Here is a 23,861-nt window from a genome sequence, read left to right as displayed (position 1 = left end):
AACGATTTTTTATAGATTGAGCAAAATTATTCTTTCTGGGTTCCAACATCCAAACATTTGGGAGCATAAGGGAATTCGGCTTCTCAAATGGTTTGTGCTAATATGAGAAGAGGAAAAGAGAAGGAGAGAAAATGTACAAATTTGAAGTTTCATCTTTTTTAAACTAGGCGTTGGCCCCAATGACTAAATAGTGGATGCAGAAGAAAAAGTCTTAGCCCTTAGCTAAGTGACAGTCAGTCACATATTTGAACCAAGATGGAAAATTAACATTCCTCCAAATCAGCCCAATCATTTTACGCAGGCCAGATAGGCATCTAATACAGAGGCTGGGGTATATGTTGCTTCTCCTTTCTCCAACAACCTGAAAAAAGTACGGAAGCTGCTGATTACCCACTCCAGCCTCCCGGGTGAGCGCCCTTTGCCTATGGAATCACTCTCCTGCGGTTCAGCTGGAGACTACACCAGGGGCTACTAATTTCTCTCAGCTCCATGCCCATGACTTCTGCCCCTCCTTGGCAGTTCGACGGGTGTGACAAATGTGCTCAGGCAACATGGTACGCAAAGGCAGTTCTGAGTAGAAGGAAGTTCAACGTACTTTTTCCCCTTCCACTACGATTTCTTCAGAATTAGATTGTACGACACCTCATTTCCTTTATTATTATTTCTGGAAAGGACGGTTTATTACATTTGTTTAGGTTTAAATATACGATGATTTTTTAAACTTAGGACTTACTTTGAAAATTACCAAGTTCAATATTTACGTATGTCAGTGCCTTCCAGAGAAAGATAATAGAGACAACTGCTCGTGATGAGATGTCTAGAATAGAAGAACTTTTATAAAATTCCTACTGAAAGATGACTACTGATGAAATATCTCTGAGAAATATAAACAAAAATTGCTATTTTTTGCAAACATGACATAGCATAAATAAGCACAGTTGCAAATGAGTGAAATATGTAAGCTTCTAAAATAAAGTAATAATTTTAAAAAAATTAAATAAAAATAAAGTAATAATTTATGATGGGGCATTTTGTAGTTTCCCCCTCTCCAGGACTGTTATAATTTCTTAGAAGCAATTTAACACATGCTCCTTGTACGTCCACTGTACCGTTCTGGACATTGTTGGAAATATGGGGCCCATGGGTTTCCCTAGACCTGAATCCAGAAAATACAAGTTATACCCTTCCTTAAGGCTGATCTCACACAAGGTGAAATAAAGAGCAAAGCGGGACCCAGATGGCCAGAGTAGTAACAGAAAAGCTACTGGAATCAGAGCCAGAGACTTGGCTTAAGGTCCTGGCTCTGAGGCTAATTAGATCTTTGGGCAATGTTACTGAGCTTCTGTTGGCCTTACCTTTCTCATCTGTAAAATGAAGGGACTGGACTGTAATCTCTGAGAGTCTCTTCAGTTCAAAGGGAAACCTGGTCTGTTCCTATAAGAACCTAGATTCTTCTGAAAGCCTTCCCTGAAAGCCTTGAGACCTGGCTAGGTTTAATATTACTTTTATGAAGCTAAACTATTCATTCCCTATATCTGTGAAATGGGTACAAAAACCCCTACCTATCTCACTTAGTGTTGTGGGAACTAAAGCAATATAGGTCAAAGAGCTCTATACACTGAAAAGACCTGAACCCTATAAAATCTTTATTTCGTTCCCTCAGAGGTAAATGAGTGATCGAATTAAAGTGTTAGCCTCCCCCAAAGTTATATATGTCTTAGGAGAGATCAAAGGCTCTTAGCTAAAGCAATGAGAGTCTAACAGTAGAATGCCAAGCACCAACTAGGCTCAGGTGGGAAAATTTTGCATTCTTAAAAGCTCTGCAAACATTCCTTATTGTTTTTAAACCCAGCTGTTTAATCAAACCTCAAGCAGACTTTTCTGGTGGAACTCACAGACTTGCCCAAGCTACAGAGAATATCTATATGGGGGGAAGAGACGATCAGTAAGCAAACGTTGTGTTAATGAATAAAGATCCCACATTTCAATCCTGAAAACTCTCATGTTGTTTTAGGCCCACCAGCACAAGCACAAAGCTAGCTTAATAAACCATAGGATGTGAAAAATTCACTGTGATGGGGCATACCCGAGAAGTCCACCACTGAAGGGGACCTGTGGGAAGCATGCAGTCCACCCACGGCCCTGTCTTGAAACCAGACAGATGAAGATGTCTGCTAAAAAATTGAGATTCCCTTTCACTTTTCCACAATTGCAAAGTTGTTTGTGGAAGGCCCCCGGAATCATTTATAACTGAAAGAACAAGAGAAGCCACCTTCAAACTCCAGTTTCAATAGGTCTGAAATCCTTCTGGAAATCCAAAGCGACAGCACCATTTAGTATTCCCAGAGAATATGAGCAACAGATAAAACTAAACCAACCCAGTGGAAAGAACGGTCACTGCAAAGTTCGGACTAACTGCCTAGTAACATTCAGCCCCTGCCACAACTTTTCCTTTCTCTGTCATTTCCATGTACCATAGAACTTGAATTCATAATTCATACCCCTGTTTTAAATACCCACCTCTAAGGGAGCCTGTAAGAATACTCACACGTTTGTGTCAAAAAACTCCCAAACAGTTACAGGGAAAGCACTGACGTAGAGTTCTTTCCCCAACAATCAGGAGGCTGCATACCTGGTTTATATGAGTTGCTAGTTCTCATGACCTCCTAATCCCCAGCGAACACTCTAGGGACATGGCTCCTCCTTACCAGGGTAGCCACAATTTCAATCAGACCTCCTCACACAACTTACTCCTAATTTCTGCAATATCTAGCTGGCAAGTGAAGCCCAATGGGGACTCATAGATACAAACAAAAGCTCGCTACAACCACTGTGTGTGGGAAAATGAGGACTACCCAGGCAGTCTACTCGGAGCAGCAGAGAGAAATACAAAGTAATAGAATGTAACACGGTTTCCTGAAATTCAGAATACCAAACTTCCATGATATATCAAAGAATCAGACCTAATTCTGCCCTTATTATCTTGGGTATGTCATGATTCATGTTGCAGAAACATTTTTAAGCCACTGTCTATCAGCAATTTGATGAAAGAAAAAAACTAACATCTCACAAGTAATGTTGAAAGCACCATGATTTGAAAGAAACTACTATTAGTAAACTAAACCGCACTCTAAATAAAGAAAATTACTGCTGTTAAGACGTACTGTTCTGAGAATTATCAGGAAGAGTACCAAAACGCGAACACTGCCGTATATAAGAAATTATTCAAGTACGCATTTGAGTAATTCTGCATTTTAATTTAACCCTTTGAAACATTAATCAAACCGTGGCTAATTATAGGAATTAAGGAATTAAATGATGGAATCTTCTAAAAGATATTATTTAAAAGGCAGTTTATACAATTACTTGTATAGATGTTTGCTTTAAAGAGGAAAACAGTTCTACTGTAATGAAAAGGGTCTTAGAAAATTAAATTAACAAGGGGGGACCAGGCTGATATGAAACTAAATTAGCATCAAATGCAAATTACAGGGTACTTAATGGTAGAAACAGGTGCAGAGAAGAACCCTAAATGAGATAAATGAATAAAACATCCCTCTCCACAAATGTGGAAGCTGACACAAAGTCAATGATATGAATAATTCAGCAGCCTCCACACTGCTGTTGAGGTCAGCCTGCCTTGACCTTTGAAACAGGAAGTAAAATTCAGTTCAAATTTGAGTGACTGGAAATATAACAGTTATTTGTTTTTTATATTAAAAAAACCCACAGAATTTTCCTTAAATACAGATATAGGAAAGATGCAATAGAATTATAGTTTGAACTAAAGAGACATTACATAATCAAAGTAGTTGGTAAATAAACAAAAAATTAAAAAATCGTTAGATAGGATTTTACCAAAACCACATTTCAAATCATGGAAATTCTAAAAAAAAACGGGGCTATATAACCAGGGCTGGACTTACTGATCAAACTCCCTGTGAGAAAAAATTTCTAAATTTGTACCCTTCCTTCAAATTATTTTGTTGTGTTGATGTCAATATAAAAAATATTTTTAATTAGCCATGTATTTTTATTAATAATACAAAGTAATCTCTTACATTTGTAAAACAACATTGTTAGATTTTTTTAAAAATCTTTATGAAGCTGCTTTTTTTATCCTTCAAATCCTGACTTAATCAATGCTGCAGCCCCAAAATTAGTTTATCTTAGAAAAATGCAACCCGAGTTCTAAAAACAAATCGTTCTCATAACTGAACATCTACCGTGATTCTGTCTTTTATGCTTTCTTTCCTTCTTTGCATGCTTCAAAAGTATTTTGTACAGTCAACTAGTGAAAATACTTTCTTCATTTCACATTGAATTTGGTGCTGCTAGAGATTAACATGGGATGACAACAAACCAATTTCTACAAGTGAGAAAGTCAGCAAAATATATATGGTATATCACCTCATTCTTATTTTACAGGATGGCATAAAAGATGTTTGATAATAGCATTTATCTCTGCCCTCCAAATCGGTTCTATTAATGGGACCCACAACTTGGCTATCTACCTTTCATCTATCTACTGTACTTGTCAGATAAAAGATTATGTTGAAAGATGAGCTTAATTTTATTTTCTAGATTTAGAGAGGGTTAAAGCCACATACACACGCGTGCACGCGCGCAGGCGTGCACACGCCAGCCATCTATGAGAGCAGAGGTAAACTAGATCTACAATATGATTACCATAGGAAGAAGTTTGAGATATGCTTCTTCTAAATCCAAGTGTTCAGCAGAAGCAAAATTAAAGATGCAGGGTGTGTTTTTTTTTAATTATTATTATCATCATATCGGCAAAATCACTCCTCACTCGACATTTAATAAAGGCTGATAGACCAAACATTGCTGATTTGGGGCTTGGCGTAATGACCCACCTGAGCGAAGGTTTGTGTACAAAGTGGCTCCCCATTAAATAGGGCTCTGTGGAACCAGCTGGTTCTCATTTTGAAACAACCGGTTTCTCTATCCCCAAGTGCTAAAGAAAATAATCCCTGCCATCTATGACTACACACTTTCACAGAGGCAGCAATGAGAATTTGATTGTGGAGATAATTAAAGTCATTCCTGGAACTTCCATGAAAAAAAAGGGGGGGGGAGGTGGGTCGAAAGAAAGAATAGTCAATGATAGTGTTTGAAAGTAAACTATGACAAATCATCTGGAGTGCGGAAGAGGGAGACGGCGCCCCCGCCCTTCACGGGATTCAGTTGAAGCCAGCTCTATTTTCTTCTCCACTCGGTTGCTCCAGGGGGAGGACCAAGATGCCATTAGTCAGGGCCACAGCCCCCAGCGTCCGGCTTGGACACAGAAGAATCGAAACACAGCCCGAGAAACTCCCTATCGCTGATGACACATCACAAGGAGATTTTTTTTTTTTAATTTTCAATCTTAAATAAAATAGCCAGAGAGGAATCCATCTGGATTCTTCAACAGCCATCCTGGTTGATCTGAGATTATTTTAACATGAAAAAAGAAGAGGAAGAAGAAAAAAATCAGACATTTGAAGTCATGCCTCTCAATCTCGAGGAAAGCTTGGTTTCTGTTTTTGTTTTGTTTGGTTTGGTATAAAGCCATGGTGTTCCATAAGAACCCATGCTTAAAATGGCCCAAATGACATTTAGCTTAGCCTACAGTCCCTGCACGCCTGCAGATTTCATGGGCTTTGGGGGAAAAACTAAAGTACGTGTAATCTGTCTGTACTATCTGCCTTTAACAGGAAGGAGAGATGGGCTCATTGAGGACGATCCAGGGCCTCTCAATTAACCTGATTAGTTCAGCACATTGCTCTCACGAATGGCACCTTATCTTGGAAATGGGGGAGAACTTCCTTCCACCAGTAGACGCCAGGAGCCCCCTAAAGCCACAGTGATGCAGCCTATCAACTGTGAGTGGTCTCTGCTTCCCCTCCCTCTTGCCAGCCAGCAGGTCAGAGAGCCCGGCAGACGCGCTGCCTGATTGGATTTTGTGTCCTAAGGACAGGAGGCAAGCTCCCGTCTGCCCAGGTGGCCTTGCAGAAGGCTGGGAAAAGGGATGCCCTGTGGGCAACTTCAAGCCCCTTCTTTCAGAGTCAACCAGGCACATGATGGGATTGAGGTGGGGGGACAAGGGGGTTGGGGGAGGGAGAGAGAGGAAGAGAGAGTGGGGGGGGTGTTGGAGAGAGAGAATTCATTAACCCTTCAATCACTGGAGTAACATGTCAATTATACCTGCCTGAAAGAAAAAAGGGTGAATTCTTAAGTCATCTAACATTATATAAAACAAAGACACTGCTGAAACATGTTACCCGAATACTGGCTTCACGTTTGATATAATAATGGGAATCACAAAAGTTACCCTAAAAAAATAAAGCTTTCTCCCAAACTCTCTGAAATCTGCTTGTTTGCAAAGGATGCCCTGTGTATGTGTGTGTGTTTTAAATTCATGTTATCGTGTGTAATAGACATAGTAGTTAACAGAATATATTCTTGAAAATGTGCTTTGTGAGAATGTCAACAGCAGGGTTTTTCACTTGTCTGCTCTGTGATTTACTTGATCAATTAAATAGTTAGGCAATGAGGGGATTTGCATGGTAATCGTGTGAAGATTAACATTTTTAAGTGTAACAAATTTAATATTTTATCTTACATTTTCTGTTTCTCATCATTCTTTAATGGCAGTGCATTTTCACTTTATTGTGTAGTTATAACAAGCCTGTCTTTATGCAGAGAGATGAGACCACCAGCTTCAACAACTGCATTTCTAGCTCCTTTCATCCTTTCTTTCATTTCACAAAAACATACCCCAAGCACTTACTACATAGCAGTGAGGTTCTGAGCCGAGTGCTGGGAATATAGCAGTGACCAGCACATGCATATCACTGCCCTCTGGGGCTTACAGTCTACCTCCTAAAGAGTTCACCTGCCTCAGCAATACCAGAGGGAACTAAAATTAGAATTTCAGAGCTGGAAAGATTTTAGAGAGCTCTTCATTGCAGCCCTTATTTTGAAAATAACATCCATCTTCTTTAATATGATATATGTGCCAGGTGTTGTGCGAAGTACCCTCCATGTGTTATCTACTTATTCCTCACCACAACCCTATGGAGGAAGAACTACGATTCTTACCCCGGTCTTACAAATGAAGAAACAGGCTTTGGAAAGTTCAATGATCTGCCCACAGCCCCAGAGTCAACAGTGGCAGAGCCGGGATTTGATCCGAGGTGCTCTGACTCCACAACCTGAAGTCTTAACCAGTGTGTAGACTGCCTTGTAGGCTGCAATAAAGCCCCAGAGTTTGCCCAAGTTCAATACCATGGAGTAAAAGCTAAAAGGCAACTTTAACGCAGGGATATTTTTCCTCTGATCATGATCCCCATCGAAAATAGCAGTCTTCTATTTTTTTAAAAAATCAATTTATTCTTTGCTTACCACTAATACTCCAAATTATTGGGTTTTGTTTTGTTTTTTTCAACTCTGAGGCACTGTAAGCTCCATGAGGGCAGGAACAACGTGTGTCTTATTCACTGTTATATCCCCAACCCTGAAAACAGTGACTGGCACAGAGTAGAGGCTCAATAAATATTTGTGGAAAGAAAAAAAATGACTAAATAAATCCTCCTCCAAGGGGACTTAGTTACCATGATAAACTTCAGTAAGGCAACTCTGCTTAGAAGAAAGTCCCATGGCAATCAACACATTAAGAATAACAATCCACACAGAATATATTATGTTCAAATTGCAAGCACCTGATATGACTTCAGGCACCTAATATGTACCCCACCTGTGCTAGATATATTAACCCTCACAAATCGTCAAAACTGAAATGACTTTTCCCCATTTTAAAGATGGGAAAGCTGAACCCCCGGAGACTCAGGTATTCGTAAGTAACAGTGAGGGGATCTGATCCTCAGCTAAGGGACTCCTAAATCGATGCCTTTTCCATCATACTCTGCCCTGTCCCAGATTTCTCTTTGGATTAGTGCCTGTGTTTTCCCAGTGAAACACACAATGGTTTACTCATCAAAATAGATGAGGACATGAGAACTCAAATATTGTCCCAGCAACGGGTTCAACAATTTACATGTCATATTATTATGATGTTTAATCCCAAAAGTTAAGGGCCAAATCTCCTAAGAAAAATTGTTTAGATACAAAGGTTTAGATTAATACATTGGACCAAGGATGAATTATGGATACCAAGAAAAATAAGTGAGACTACATGAAATGCTAAAAACAGTATTTTTTTTTTTTTTTTACTGGGCAATTGAGGAGGGAAAAAAATCAGGCTGAGAGCTGAGATGGGATTTCTAATCACTCGCTTTGTCACTAATAAAGTTCCTTGGGCTGTGTGCCTCAGTTTACCCACTGTAAAATGGAGTTAATTTGTGCGCTCACATTTGTGTGTGGAGAGAATTCTCTGAAATATTATACCATAAAGATCTCTAAAGCTTTCAAGTACAATTCAGATGTAAGCAACTATGATACTCTTAATGGTCAAGGATTTTATTTGTTTTGTGTTACAGTGCTCGTAAGCCAGAACTCAGATGCTGGTCTCTAAGACACCATAGGAACGGCCAGAATAGGACAGTCCCACTCCTACAGCCACAGAAAGAAGGACTCAATTTTTTAAAGATATTTTGAGATGTACACCATTCATCTGAGATATAATCTGGCTTTAAGAAAACACCAAGATTGTATAGAGAAACATGGGTTTGCAACATTGTCTATAATAGTTTCAAAGATAACCAACTTTCTTTTCTAAAGATCTTTCTAATAAATACAAAAGAGACTTCTCATTTTTCATCTTTGTTTTTGTCTTTGTAAAGATTGCGTGTGTGTGTGCGTGTGTGTGTGTGTGTGTACGCGTAGGTGTGTGTAGATGTGGATGTGACAGAAACCAAACCTGATGCAGGACCAAGGTTCTTCAAACTAACTTTCCATTGTGTGAGGAAACTTCACTATTGCATCCAAGACTACTAAGAATGGTGTTTTAAGACACTACTAACATCACAATACCAATAAAAAGGAAGCATATGAAAAGTAGGAGAAAACTATTGTTCTATTGAACAATAATAAATAAGTTGCAAATAGCATGACTGTCCGATATTCAGATAAAGTGAAAAGAAAAAAAGTGTTAGTCAAATCATGGTTGCTCTGGAAAGATGGAGGAGAAAACAACCTCTGACCATTCGAAAAGTTGTCAGCTGAGAGGAGAGCACCGTCCAGTGCAGGCAGAGTCCTCAGGGCACTAGCCGGGTCCTAGGCCATACGAGAAAGGAGCAGCTAATATCATGGAACAAAATATCCTAACATTCCCTTTTGCTAATTTCTAATTCATTGATTAAGACAGACAAGAAAAATATACTTCAATCCTGAAATGCCATGTCATGAGTGTTCACACCCTACACAAGGGCTCTTCTGGTCTACCCACCCACCTCCCCACACACATCGGATCAATATTTGGTCAATCGAGCAGCAAATGAGCAAAAAGTTCTTGAGGGATTCTTGATATTGATTAAAAGGGCATTTTTTCTAAACCACTGCAAACTTTCCATGAACCAAAATCTTAGAATCTTGCCAAAACCCTCTACGATGTGTATAGCAACCATGTCCAGGTTTAAAATGCAACGTGCAATTTGATTATTATTTTCTCTTTTTTCTCTGCCCTGGCACTGAAAGTGTTAAAGAAAACAATAAAAGAACAAGTAAGTGTACAGGGTAGGATTTACTGGCATTTACTTTTAATCTATGGTCCTTCACTCTGTAGCTTATCGGGCCTCTGTCAGTCCTTTTTCCTCCTTTATACTTCACGAGGAGCCCCCCATGCTGCTACTGAGAGACAGAGCCCAAGTGTCTATAAGCTTTTTGTCAGGTAAAAAGAGAAGAAAAAGGAAAGGAACAAGAGGAAAAGCAAAGCTAAGAGGCATCTATTAGATGTCACTAGGCTTTTGTATTCATGTCAATGATTCAGGATTAGAGTATTTGAAATAATCTTATTGAGAGGAATCAAAAGGCCCACCGAGTGAGAGGCTGCTCTGTAGCATATGGCAAAGGCACGAACAATATCTTATTAAAGATGTGTTGGCTAACACTATTACTTTATATTATATTACAAAACTATTGTGCCTCAAACAGTTGGCGGGATGGTATAGTTACCGAGTGCCATTTTGGAGGTTATTGTGTGGGATCAAGCTATATAATTTGCCAGCTTGTCTAGTTAAGTCTTTCCAAGTAGGGTTTGCAGGCAAGTTTGGAACTGAAACGAAGCACTTCACCTTCAAAAATAAAAATCCCCAAAGCACAGTGAAGACCACTCTGTTCCCACTGAAAGTGGAGTATCTATTACATGGATGAAACGCCGGTGGCATTCTTTTCCCCCAAATCAGGTTCATTAAGTTTGCATCATTTACCATATGTGACCCCCATCCCCCATTGAAAAATATGCAGGGTTTTTTTTCCAGCTTGATTCCCTCCTCATGAAGAACACGCGCGCGCACACACACACACACACACACACACACTCAGCTTCACACTTTAGCAGGATTAAGGCAATTAAAATTCTATTACAATAAGTACTGTAACGTTAAAAACCTTCATTTGCTTCTGGACAAAGGCTTGTAACTGGAGAGTTTGCGAGGGAGATTTATCTTCATCTACCCACACCTTTAAAGCCAGTAAGCAACCAAAAACAAACCTGTACTGTTCACCATATTTCATTGATTGCAATTGGAGTATTTAGGTCAATTTTATATTGTCCAGAACAGGGTAGAGTTACCCAGTTTGTAAAAGGAAAGCTAGGATGGGGGAGAGGAGAGAATGAGGAATTAGCAGTCTATTTCAGATAATGCCTCATACCAATTAAAATGACCAAAATACCATCTCTTTATATGAAGGAAAACTCTAAATGGAGTTTTTAAAATCGGTCAACTCTTCCTAAGAGTTTGGTCAGGTGCCCGCAGTAGGGGAGGAGTGAGGGGAATTTATCAATGGAGAGTTGCACTTGGGGAGGGTTTTGGGGTTTTTTTTTTTTTCCCCATTCTAAGCAACTTCGGTTAGAAAAGTAAAAGCATATTTAATATAGTAATATATTCTCATCACAAACTGACTATGCAAAGTTGTTAGATGACACACAGGGGACTTTGTACTGCTTTTCTGTATTTTTCCAAAACTGTCACAAAAGCAAAGTTATGAAGACATGGGATTAAAAACCCCCACCACGAGCAGACACCCGGGCCAGTTACACACATAACACTGCTGATTCTCTGTAGCTTCGTTAAATACATTTCTTGGAAGTTGCTGCCATTACTTCCTTTACAGGAAAACCACTGTTGTTCATTATACAGTGTCTGCAGTAGTATTATACCATGTAAAGGTACTTTGCATTATGATATATTGTCAGCATATTTGAAATGCATGTTAATGCATCCTGGCTGTGTATTTGGGAATAGCTGATAGCAAATGGAATACAGACTGCTATTGGTTTATTGTATTTGCTGTTTTCTTATCATGGTAGCAAACTGCACACAAATGTACACGGCTCATCTCATATTCAGAATGGTATTATTTGATATGTGATAAAATTTAGAATGATACGCTCTCACATCAGCCTCATCGCTAATAATCACATAGGAATTCCCACTGAGAAAACAAATGTTTAAATACAGTAGGGTTAATAAACAACCAGAAATTAATGCTCCATGTCAGTACTGGCTTTTCACTTTTGGAAAAAGGCAAACCTCTCAATACAACCAAGAAGACAGCAATTATCCTGCCTGGGGCAATTGTAAAGGGTGAATTCCTCCTCCTTTTATTTTAACGGAGCATTCAAGGTTAGGAAATCAGATGGTATAAAGGCTTATCAGAACTCCCAAGAAATGCAATTTCACCTCTGGTTGTTCACACCCCAGACAGCAGTTTGTATATCTTACATTGTGATTATGTGCAGTGGCCGGTCCTTCTAAAAACTGGGTAGAGGCCAAAATAATGAGTTGAAAGGTCAGTGAAATGAAACTCTGAGGAAAAGCCTCATTTGCAACAAAGTATATGTTATGTTCACAGAGGTGAGGACTTTATTACATACCCCACCCCACTCTATGGTAATTCTAAAGTTTTACTATTGTCTTCCTGTTATACAGGTGGATGTATATCTTACATAAATACATCAGGCCAATTTAATCAGGCAATTAGATGTTGACAAGACAACACTGGACATTTCTAAAAAGTTCAGTCATAGCATTTATACTTCTCAGTTGAAGAATGGATCTTAAGAAAAATTTCTTCTCTGAACAACCCTGACAGGGTCAAGCTTTTCATATGCTGTATGTCATGTAAATTCAACAGGTAAAATAAGCATTATACTATTTTCACTCCCGAACATTCTATTTCAGACAATAATCACAAAGAAAATCCAACTAGTGTTACCTAAATGAAAGTGATCTAGATGTGGAAGATCCTTAGACAATCCTGGAAAAGACAAATATAGGCTTTTTTTTTCTTTCTTTCTTTTTAGGACACCCTTGGGTCAGTGTGGCCTAAAGAGCAGTGATTCTAAATAAGCTAACTTTTTCACGTTATAAAATTCATGTATTTTTTAAAATGTATCACAAGCTTACATCTCGAACATAGATATAAGGATCTTATAAATGGAAAAGGAAGACAAATCTGTTGAAGTTATAATAAGCAAATGCAAAATTTTTAGAGGTCTATTAGTCAACAGGCTTTAAAAATCCATGTTAACACCGGCTGTGAGGAACTCAATATGTGCAGGCTATTCAAGCCACGTTATATCTCAAAAGGACTGTGTCTAAATTCACATGAGACAGGAAAACATGATTTGAGGAAGAATTTCACCCTTTATTATTTCTATCTATTAAAAGAAAAAAATTCCACTTGTCAACTACCCAGGGTCCACCGTGCAAGGACGTGAAGAATTGGGAACTTATTTTGTCCCTTTATTTAGTGGTCTATTTCATCAATCACACTGATCCTAAATTGAAAAACCAACCAAATAAACAAATACTGAACCATACCCTATCCTGCCCTCCTGGAAATAAGCACAACTAATCTGACTGGAAACTTCAGGGCTCTGTGTGAAAGGAATCCTATAGTATAATTCAGAGAAAGAAATGTTCTTGTAAGACCATCTGTATTCACCCATGTCATTGCTCTAAGATAGTTCAGTGAATCAAGGATAGGAAAATAAAGAGTCTTGTGAAGCAAATCAAGAATGGATGGTAACCCCAACCAACTAGATACAGAATAACAGTCTGCACACTTAATATATTCAGTTCAAGTATTTATAAAGAAGTTTCCATGTAGAAAAGGGAAGATTTTTTTTTTATAGATTTAGAAAAACTGGGTTCCCAATTCGGACTACCCTGTGTGACTTTTGTCATTACCATCTTTTCTGATTCTTACAAAGTAAACCTAATTAAGAACCTCCCTCATTAGTCTTCCAGAAAAATTAGCACAGCTTATGCTAATTACTCCTGCAAAATTTAATAAACTCGTTGAAATGGGAATAGTCTAATGAGGTTTTATTTATTGAACTAAGATAACTCCAAGGAAAAAGGTTAGGACACAAGGATATCCAATGTGGTAATAAAACTACAATTTATTCAATTTCTAAACACGGATTTTATTGCAAACCTTTTAAATTCAAATATGAGTTACTGTGTGAATATGTTAAATCAATCTCCACCTTAATTTAATAACAGCAAGACAGTTTTTACTTTTTACTTTAACAATAATTACCACACATAGCCGTTTACCTCAATGATAATGAAATTTGCTGTTATTAGTTCCTGGTCATCGGTTATTAAACATAACACATATGACTTTTTGCATGTCTACACAGCCCAAATACTGGGATCGTTGGGCACATCCTGGTCTTTATAATTCTTAATCAAGCCATTTGGCATCAGGCCGAAATATGACCTGGCAGTCAACTCCACATGCACACCTTCTACATTTGCAGAAATCTTCCTCTATACTTTTTTGAAGGGACTTAACAAATTGTCACAAATGTAAAAAGAATTTGGGTCATATTTTTCTTACTTTGTTGCATGCTATTATAAAAGAAGGAAGTAGAAACCCATTTTCTAAATCACGACATGCAACTGCTGATTTTGTTAATTCCATTTTTTTGATAGACTACGCCAAGCTGATGTCCCCAAATCACTGGCAGCAAAAAATACAGCCAAAATTTAACACAGAAATAGCTTAGCCTGCACCATTGCTGTATGACCAGAAAATGTCTTCTATCTATCCTATAAATAGTTTTCCTGAATAACCACTGCTAAAAGTCTTTTGACTGATAAAAATAGCAGTGTTCTTCCAAAATCCGAAGGACAAGCAAAGGGAGCTAAAAATTATTGGTGCCCAAAAGGTGACTTCGTGCTAAAACTATGCTAAATCCTAACACAGTGATTGCCTGTACCTTCAGCTCCATAATTGCATATTGTATGCATCTTGTAAAAACAGTTACTGTTGCTACTGAATGCAGGCTCCATAACCTATTTTTGCAAAATATGCAGAGATTCACATCCATAAATCTGAAAGCAAATCAAACCCTAAGCACGTAACGCAGATATTATGCAATCGGTAATATAGAATCAAATTGGAAACTATGAAATTCAAACACGGTTGCCATCATTTTTTTTTCCTTTGCAGCAATTTTATGGAATTGAAAAATCTTCTCTATTTTGCCCTTCCTCGTGTGAGTTCTTTTCTTGTTGTTATTTTCTTCTCTCATTGTTAAAAATGAAAGTTTCACATATCAGCAGAGACAGGGCTGGAGCTTTTAAAACCTTTGGCAGACTCAAGGACAAATAAATTCTGAAAACTCAGATGCAAATAAAAATAGCTAAATGGGGTTTTGCATATCAACTGGCATCACTGCTTGAAAAGACAGTTCATGGGAGACAGTGGCAATCGCCAGCAAATAAACATATGTTGAGGCTTCTGCAGATCCACTGGGTTTCAGCCGGTTTTAAAATACTCCTCTCTTAAGAGACCAACATTGGCTACACACTGTTTTCTACTTTGTCAAACCAAAAAGGGAAAAAATGAAAGGAGAAATGTCATGAGTAATATCTCTCAAGCCACCAACAGTATAAAGTGCATACTTATTTTGCCTAAATTGTTTGAACTACCCCAGCCAAGAAAAGGTTTTAAGTACCCTACTGGGACAGATGCTAGGCGGCAACAATAGAAGCCACACTAATGCAATCCAGGTAACACAATCCTGTTTCAAAAACACGGGCCGGGCTAATTACAGTGCTGCTGAGTCAAGTTTCTTATGCCATCGCAACCCACAAGAACAGGTCAAAATCAAATGTTATTCAAACCACAGTCATATCAACCTTCTATATCAGAGTCACGGCTTAAAACCAAATGAAGAACTTAAAAGCTTAACCCATTCACAAGCAAAAGAAGTGTTTTCATTGCGGGTGGCAAGGTACGGTTGCTTGTCACGATCTACGCAAAAAGGAACTGCGCGGCAGAACAGAATGCTTATAGTTTCCAAGTTTGGGGGACTGTTTGGGCTGGTCCTTTGATCAGAACACTTTCTTTTTAACAGAAGCATTAGGAAAAACTTGCTTAAAATAACAAATGGTATTTCAAAGAGATGGATTTAAATAAAACAAACAACATAAAGGTTATATTTAGTTTTGACCTTTTTCATTTGAAGATTTATCTTCCATTGCAGAAAAAAGGAATTACACAAATGGCAGGTCTGCTCTCACACATAAACATGCTGTTCCAACCCTACAGGCGGCATACAGCCTCACTGCACACGAAAAACGTGTATTAACTTGAAATCAAATATATTAAGACTCAGTTATCAAGCAAAGGTGTATGTTTTGGGTGAATATTAGAGAGATATTTAGTTAAAACACCTGTTTGAAACGTAAGCTTTTATAAAGCTAGTGGGCAACCAAAATTGGGTTGAAGCCTGGAGAATCACATGAATCCAAATCAACAAATCAATGTTTTGACATAAATTACCAGGAAGCAGTTTTTCAGTTAACTGAAAAACAATAAAGTAAGCCCCAAAAGGTAAAGAATTGGAAAGACAGATAGATAGGTTTGTTTTTTATTTTGTTTTGTTTTGTGTTTTTTTTTCCAGTAAAAATCATCATTACCAAACCCAAAGAGGAACTTTTGTTCAGCTGTTAATTTCCTCCATGAGGGATCTGCCAGTCTAATTTACAAGACTCTTTTCCAGCTAGTGGAGGGTGTTAGTTCTTTCCCTAGCTGACAACTGACAGTAACTATAAACCTTCCAGGCCATTTAACTCTCAATGAGTAATGCTATGTAACAAATGGTTTATCATACATATTTCCATACAATGAATTTCAATAATTAAAATGTAAAATGAATATTTGGAATGCGACTTCGCATAATATGTGCACACACTGACTCCAAATTGCACCCAACAACTAAAAGAGATTTATTGTTCTATAGTGATTTACTTGGTCATGTCAGATTAGTAATATGGATCTGTTTAAAAACACAATAATTAAGACAAGCAGGATAAATTAATCAACTTACAATACAGTATGAGCTACCATCAAATGCCGGGAGATAACACTAGAAAGTCTTGGTTCACAGATCTCCTTAGAACTGCTTTTATGCATAAATAAAACCTTAAAATGTAGATGGATTACGTCCAATAGAACTACTGTAGCTAAAAGTGATAATGATTCAAACATTTTTCAAATAAAAGTTAAATATTTATAAGCACCCAACCACATTTCATAAATCACAAACTATTATTATTTTATTTCTGTAGCTTCCTGGCACAGCATGAGGACTGAGCCACAGAAAGTCAGGAAAGAGAAAAATATTCCTTTAAGAGCATGAATCAGACACAAAACCAAAGCAATCCAAGAACACGGGCCTCCAAAGAACATTCCAACTGGTTTTCCCAGGGATCGCAAAAGCTCGGCGCAGACTAGTCATGACCAACAGGCAAATTTTGGCCACGTGCGTTCCTCACCCTTGCCCATGAGCGACACAAGGCAGGTGTTTCATTATAATGAGGAATAAGAATCCAGTGAAAGTAGAGTGGTCCCTACCTGTCAATTATCACTGGATCTGAGGGAGTCTCATTTCGGTTGCCACAGCTCTTCTTGTCACAACAGCGGCTATGGAGCAAAAGGGAAAGGATTTAGTACAACCATCACAATGTGAAATCATCATTTAGGCAGACAGAAGGTTCAAATTGCTGGGTTGCAAATGCTAGAATTACCACAAAGCCATACCTGGCAATCAACGGATCCCTGGGACAGAAAATGCTATGTGGTTCGTCTATGGGTTAATGGCCAGGCTTAACCTCTCCCTGAACAAAGAAGGAGGGAGGAAGACGGACTCTCCTGGAGCCACGACTGACAGCCCCTAAGATGGGGTCTCCCCATCACTGCCCACAGTATTGAAGAGTTCACTGTGAAATGCATTATTATTACATCTACCCAATGAGAATATTCAGGATTGTGGGTGGCTCAAACGTTCTTCCCTCAAGATCACACTAATTGTGTGGAACGCGTCAATAATGAGGTATGAGTGATTTCTCCCCCTCCAGTAATTCTGTATTAAATGGATTCTTTTTCTTCTCCTTCCTCTTTCGAGGGAGACATTTCCTTCAACCCCAGCCCGCCCAAAATCCTAAAGCTGTAACTGTCTGCTTTTGAACCATCTTCATGAGAATAAAAGTACAACATAATAATGAAGAAGAAGAGGCAAGATAAAGGAAAGTGGAGATCCACATGTTGTCTGGCTTCTGTGTCCTGTGCTGGCCACCGTTTGAGTTTTCTGGATGCATTATATACAGTTGATCCAAAGGCTAGCACAGCCCTGACAATAGATGCTCTTAATTAGGTTAGAGAAAAAACAGCCATGGGCTAGAAGATCACCCACTATCAAAATCACACCCTAGCTGTGAGGAAAAGACTGTCATTTCTGTAAAAGTGGGATGCTTCTGGGTGGGGGGGGGGGGTGGAATTAAGCTTTTTAAAAATTACCCACGGTCAGTGGAAAACTATCCATCTGAGACTTGTTTGCAGATAAAATATATGTGCACTGGTCAGTCTACACCCAGGGGCACACTATAAAACACATGTTTGATCAAAGAGGCGAGGAAGTTATCCAAGGGTTATACATTATCACGTGCCACAAATAAAATATGCACTTTTCTCCCTCTTTCTTACACAGGCATGTGTATACACACACACACACACACACACACACACACACACACACACACACACACACACATTTTACTTAGTGAATCATAGGGCCTAAATTTAGAAAGCTGCTGGAGAGAACCAAACACTGAACTTCATTTTCAGGACCCAGAAATATACTCCTGGATGGAGAGTCTTTCACCAAAGTTGGGAAGTCTCTTTCCTGACTATATCTCTGAGAAGAGAATCAGCTTCCAAATTTGGTGTTAATTCTCTTTGTCTCTCCTATCTTCGGAAAGCAATCCTAAGAACTGTATCTCCTTTGTTAAAGCCCCAGCTGAAGGTCACTCCATCCACCTTTCCCTTTCTGATTCAAAGGGAACTATTTCCTTTTAGGCCTACATTCTAATATACCAGGACTATGGGGCTAGAAAGCCCAAAGTATCCCAATACCCAAGAGAGAGATGAGGAAACAAGGGAATGAGAAGTAGAGTGGTTGGAATGTTTGTAAAAAAAAATGATAGTTTAAAAATTAAACTCCATCATCCCTTAACTCTGATCCCCTACGCCTACATTTTAAGGGCTTGCCAGAAGAGCATGGTGGTTAAGAACACTGGCTCCAGAATCAGACAGAGCTCCCTGTACCACCTGAAGCAAGGTACTCTACCCCACAGAATCTTAGTTTCCTCATCTGTGCAATGGGACAACTGTGGTGCCCACCTCGAAGTGTCAGGGCGCAGATTCAATGCAATCAGGGTATAAAGCTGGGCTCTGCGACTGGTCCTACTAAGTGCTCCATGGAGGGCAGCATCATTATCACCCCCTGCTCCTGCCTCCTCCGACCTCCTCTTCCTCCGAACCTGAGCAAACCTGCCCCATGTTCTGCAGAAGCAGCAGGCTTCCAACAGCTGCCTATCAACAGATCCCATGTCCTCTTTACCCAGGGAGAAAACCAGTAGGTGGGGAAGACCTATTTCTCCTCATCGTTTTCCATCCCCCCCCCCCATTTTTCTTCTTCAAACAGTGAGTGGGCAACATAAGTTGCCAATGGTAGAACCCTCACCGGGTCCTGTCCAGACTCATGCCCTCCAGGGGCTCTTGGCATGATGGCAACTTCAGAGTAGAATCTCCATGTCATGCCTGCTTCTCTCTCTCCTCACTGCCATCACCCTCATCCACGTCACTTTCATTCTTTGCTTGGACTTCGGCAGTGGCCTCCCATCTAGCCTTGCTGCCTCCATGCTTTACTTCCTAGAACAGCCAGAAGGCTCTTTTCAAAATGTCAATGGGATTGTGTCACTTCACAGCCCAAGACTTATTACTGGCTTCCCCCAGCACTCAGAATAGCTCTATGGCATGCCATGATGCCAGACCACCGTCCAGCCTCCTGTCACTCTCTTCTGAGCTGCCAAGCTCCAACCTCACTGGCCAATTTCAGTCTCTATGATATGCCTCACTCAGTCTGACCTCAGGCTTAGGCCTGGGCAAGCCTCCCCGCCTGGTCTGTTCCTCCTCCAGCCCCTCCTTAGTTAGCCAGGCTCTACTTGCTGTTCAGGCCTCAGCCTCTATGCTCCCTCTCCAGAGAGGCTGGTCCTGACCCCCTTTAGGCTCCTTCTGGTTTTTCCTTTCAGGACATGTAACACAATCCAAATTATATTCTTATATCAATGTTTGTTTTATTACTCTCTTTCTCCTCTCACCGTGCTCCCCACTAATCTGCATGCTTCATAAAGGAAGAAACTGTCAATTTTATTTACCTAATAAGGAGTGTAAGGACTGAAATAGAATGGAGAAGCTCAAATATTGATTGATGATTGATTGACTGATCAAATGACTTCAAGAATGATGTAATGTACTGGGGGAAATGCGATCCAAGGAAATAGGAAGGTGACAGATAGAGGAAGCCAAGCTGACCCTCTGATCAGGCACTACCGACGGAAAGAAGGTTCACTCCCATCCCACTCCATACACCAAACCACCTCCCCCAAGCAAGTGCCACACAAGACATGAGATTGGTCCTTTGACTTAAGCACTGTCTTTCTTCATCCTCTTAAAATAAAAATGCCCTTGAGCGCAGCCAGATGAATTGAAGCACAGCATAAATGAGAACCACTTCTCAGCTGGGCCCCAAGGGATCCAGGGGAAAAGGCAGATGTGAAGAACAGAAGTGTGGAAGGAAAGACAGAACAGGAATAAAAGGAGGTAATGAAGGAATGAAGAGAAAACAAAATGAAGGGGCTGAAGTTCACATAACACTTATAAAAAATAAAACTTTATGCAAAGTACAAAGAATGGCCTCCCCACAGGTTTCCTGTTTTGGGGGGGTGAGGAGGGGGTCATGTCACTGCATCACAGTCATCATTCCCAAACTGGGAGTCTTGGGCGCTGCTCTGCACCTGGAGTGGTGACCAAATACGGTCTACAGGATGAACCCTACTTTTAAAATGCATAGATATGCAGATATATGTGTGTATATACATGTATATACAGAATTATGTGCAGCATTAAAAAGGATGAAAGTGGGTTTTGACACACTCTCACGGAACGAAGTCTAAATCAAATTATGAATCGAGAAAGCCAAGCTGCTGAATAGTGTGTATGGGATGGTCCTATTTCTGGGAGAAAAAAAATGAAAGAGTGAAAGAGAGAGGGGGAGGGGAGAGGAAGAGAGAATTGGGCGCAAGCCAATTCACCCCTCACTTCACTCAAATCTCTAGGCAAAGTCACCACCTTAAAAAGCCCTTCCCTGCCTGACTGCCCCAGGGCTCTCCCTCACCCTGTCTCACTTTTCTCCCTGGCGCCCATCACATTATATTTTATATTTATTTTCTTCTATGCTGTCTGCCTGTCCATGAGCACAGGGTCTTAGACTGTTTTGTTCTAGGCCGCAACTAGAACAGAGACCAAGGCACAGGAGACCCTCGGGAAATATGTTTTGAATAAATGAATATAAACTTCCAAGAAGTAACCTGTAGGGAGTGGAATAGGAAGTGGGAAGGAATGGAGGGTATATATTTTATTTCCATCCTTCTGTGGTCTTCTGCTTTTTATTGCGGTATTACTTCCCTATTAAAAAACTGAAAATCAACCGTAAGTTGGGGAAGAAATGTCTTCCTTTAGACTGAGCTGACATCTACCCGCCTTCCAGATTCCTAGTTCTGAGCCCAGAGCCACGCTGAGCAAGAACCAGTCCTTCTTCCCCACCACGAGTCTTTCTCGCCCTTCTCTTTCATCTCTTCTCTAAACCTAGCTGCCTCCTGGTTCCTTCTACTGAACTCAGAAGGACCAAGAAAGGTAGGCACCACCTCCACCACACACAAGACAGGACAGGATGAAGGGAGAACAGATTTGCTTAGGTTTAAAGCAGGCGTGCACTCAGGCTGAACCAGCACAGTACATGGGACAACAGATGTGAGAGCACTTTAAGAGATAAGTTACCATGTTAATGAAAGAAATCACAGTGACAATTATATCCTCATCACTGTGTGACCGATGGATCTTCATCCATTGAAAACGGTTTCTTAGGCTCTTATTGTACCAGGCACAGCCCTGGCATTTGATCCCCCAGAGTGGGCATCTATCAGGGGGCTTGGGGTTTCCTGATTGGCTTTGTCACCGAGCAGGAAGCCCACTACTCCACATCCTTTCTTAACCTGAAACTCAAGTGGCAGGAAGGCAAAGTGGAGTGAGTCACAGGGGTGGGTCCCCAGCACCTGCTATCCTACAAACACTGTGGACTCAAGACAGCATCCCTTTCCCCAGCAGGATCGGGCATCTCCCAGATAATTCCACACACCCAGGGAAAAGCAAACGTATGAGTTTCCTCCTTAGCAGCCTAACACAGGTGGCATATCTCTAGCGAGCTGACACACAGCTTCTTAAATCAGGGCAAGCAATGTTTACATGCTTCCCAGTCATGGGACTCGCAGATCTTCATCTTAGAGGCGTGGAATCCTTTCCTAGAAGTAGAGGCTCTCTCAACTGGAGAAAAGCATCACCTAAATCTCTAAGCTTCACACCAGAAAACAAGATTATCTTTCCTGTTTAGCCCAAGTGGCTACAGAATGAGATACATGAATTATCTGAATAGTCTGATTAATAGTGATAAGTTCACTTTCCCTTAGTTTACAAACATTGTCAAGTTGTCCCACTCCCTTAAAAAAAAAAAAAAAAAATCTCCTTTTCTCTTGAGTTAGTTTCTTCACTGCCCATGTTTCTCCTTGCCAGAGTCACCATCATTCCCTGCCATAAAATCTGGGTTCCAGGCCTCACCACCTACTTGAATGTCCTCTCTCAAAGTTCACCAGTGACTTTCTGGTACTTTTCTCTCTTCAAGTCCATCTGGATCTTCCCAGGACTTATAATATGGATGGCTCCCCATCTTGGAAACCCCCTCCTTTTATTTCCATGCCCTGAATGCTCAAGGTTCTTCCTCCTAATTCTTGAACACACTCTCCCTCCTTGCTAAATATGACCACTCCCCAAGAATGCACCCATGGTCTCTACTCTTTCTAGTCTCCCACCCTTTCCAATCCCACGTAAGCCCATAGCTTTAACTCCACTGTTGGGAAAAGACCTCTCTGCCGCTGGTTATCTTTTACCCTCTCTCCCCAGCTCCAGGCCACAGCCCACTCACCTGCAAGCCTCTCTCCCCAGAGAAATCCTGCCAGACCACCAACAAACAGGCCCAAACACTTCTTCGTACACCCTCTAAAATTCCTATCTCACCCTCCTCCTCATTCCTGAGGCCACTACCCGCCTTCAGGTACGACCTCCCTTCTCTGAACAGCCACAGTCCTTTGCTTCACCCCTCATCACAGACAACCCTGTCTACAGTGCAGTCTGGGCATCGGCTGACAGGTCTCATCTCCCAGGCTAACCTGTACCTCTCCTACTACAGGACCAGTCCTTTGGCTCTGCATTCCACAGTGCTTTGCACATAGCAGGTGCTACAAGAATGAATGAAAATATCCTTAACCACCATACCTCGAATGAACAAAGTATGTTAATGCTGTAGTAGGCACTTCCCTTCCCTTCAATGTTCTCTTATTATCTTTCACTCTGAGCAACTATGTACCAGGTACTTAGCTAGACACTGCAGATATTGCTGCTACTAGGATTACTACTTCTGCTTCGGTTGGTGTTATTACTAATAGTGCTGCTATTCCTATTAGGAATAACAATAGACACTCGGTACTTACTATGTGTCAGGCACCGTGGTAAGTATTTATGGGGATTAGAGCATTTAATCTTAACAACCCCCTATGAGAGAAGTAGCATTTCTCCCCCATTTCACCCATGGGACAACTAAAGCAGAGATGAAAGCTGAGGGGCTTCTCTGCCTTCAAGGAGCTCTTAGTTCAGCAAAGAAGGACAGGCCCTGGACACACAGTTACAGTGTGCTAAGTGCTATTAAGGAAAAGCATGGGATATAATAAGAGTGCACACCAAGGAGACATAACTCAGGCCAAGGGCCTGGGACCCTTCCATGAAGAAACCATGCTTAAGTAGAAATCTGAAGGACAAAATCAGAACAAGCCAGCAAAAGAGGAAGAAAGAACAGACTATTTTGAGGGGTTGCCCTGAGCTTGCCCTGGGAACTCTTGGTCCCATAAGAGCCTGGGCACTGATAATAGAAAAAGAATGCTTTCCTAAACAGAGCACTCAACCCCTGCAATCGTCCTGTGCACTGGAAA

General features: G+C 40.3%; 1 protein-coding gene across 3 annotated transcripts in view; it reads right to left on the bottom strand.

Annotated features, from left to right (window-relative positions):
- The window catches only part of EBF1 (EBF transcription factor 1), a 392,876-nt gene that overhangs the window by 351,722 nt on the left and 17,293 nt on the right, over positions 1–23,861 (bottom strand). For all 3 annotated transcript variants that reach the window (XM_028106687.2, XM_028106689.2, XM_028106688.2), the window contains exon 6: positions 17,062–17,130. In XM_028106687.2, the coding sequence (XP_027962488.1) occupies positions 17,062–17,130 (69 nt within the window). The remainder of the gene's footprint in view (positions 1–17,061; positions 17,131–23,861) is intronic.

Source organism: Eumetopias jubatus, unplaced genomic scaffold (genome assembly GCF_037043125.1).
Source record: "Eumetopias jubatus isolate StellerSeaLion01/CBP00866 unplaced genomic scaffold, mEumJub1_p1.0 scaffold_5, whole genome shotgun sequence".
NCBI classification, from domain to species: Eukaryota; Metazoa; Chordata; class Mammalia; order Carnivora; family Otariidae; genus Eumetopias; species Eumetopias jubatus.
The sequence above is the reverse complement of the archived record's forward strand: the minus strand, read 5'-3'. Positions and strand labels throughout refer to the sequence as shown.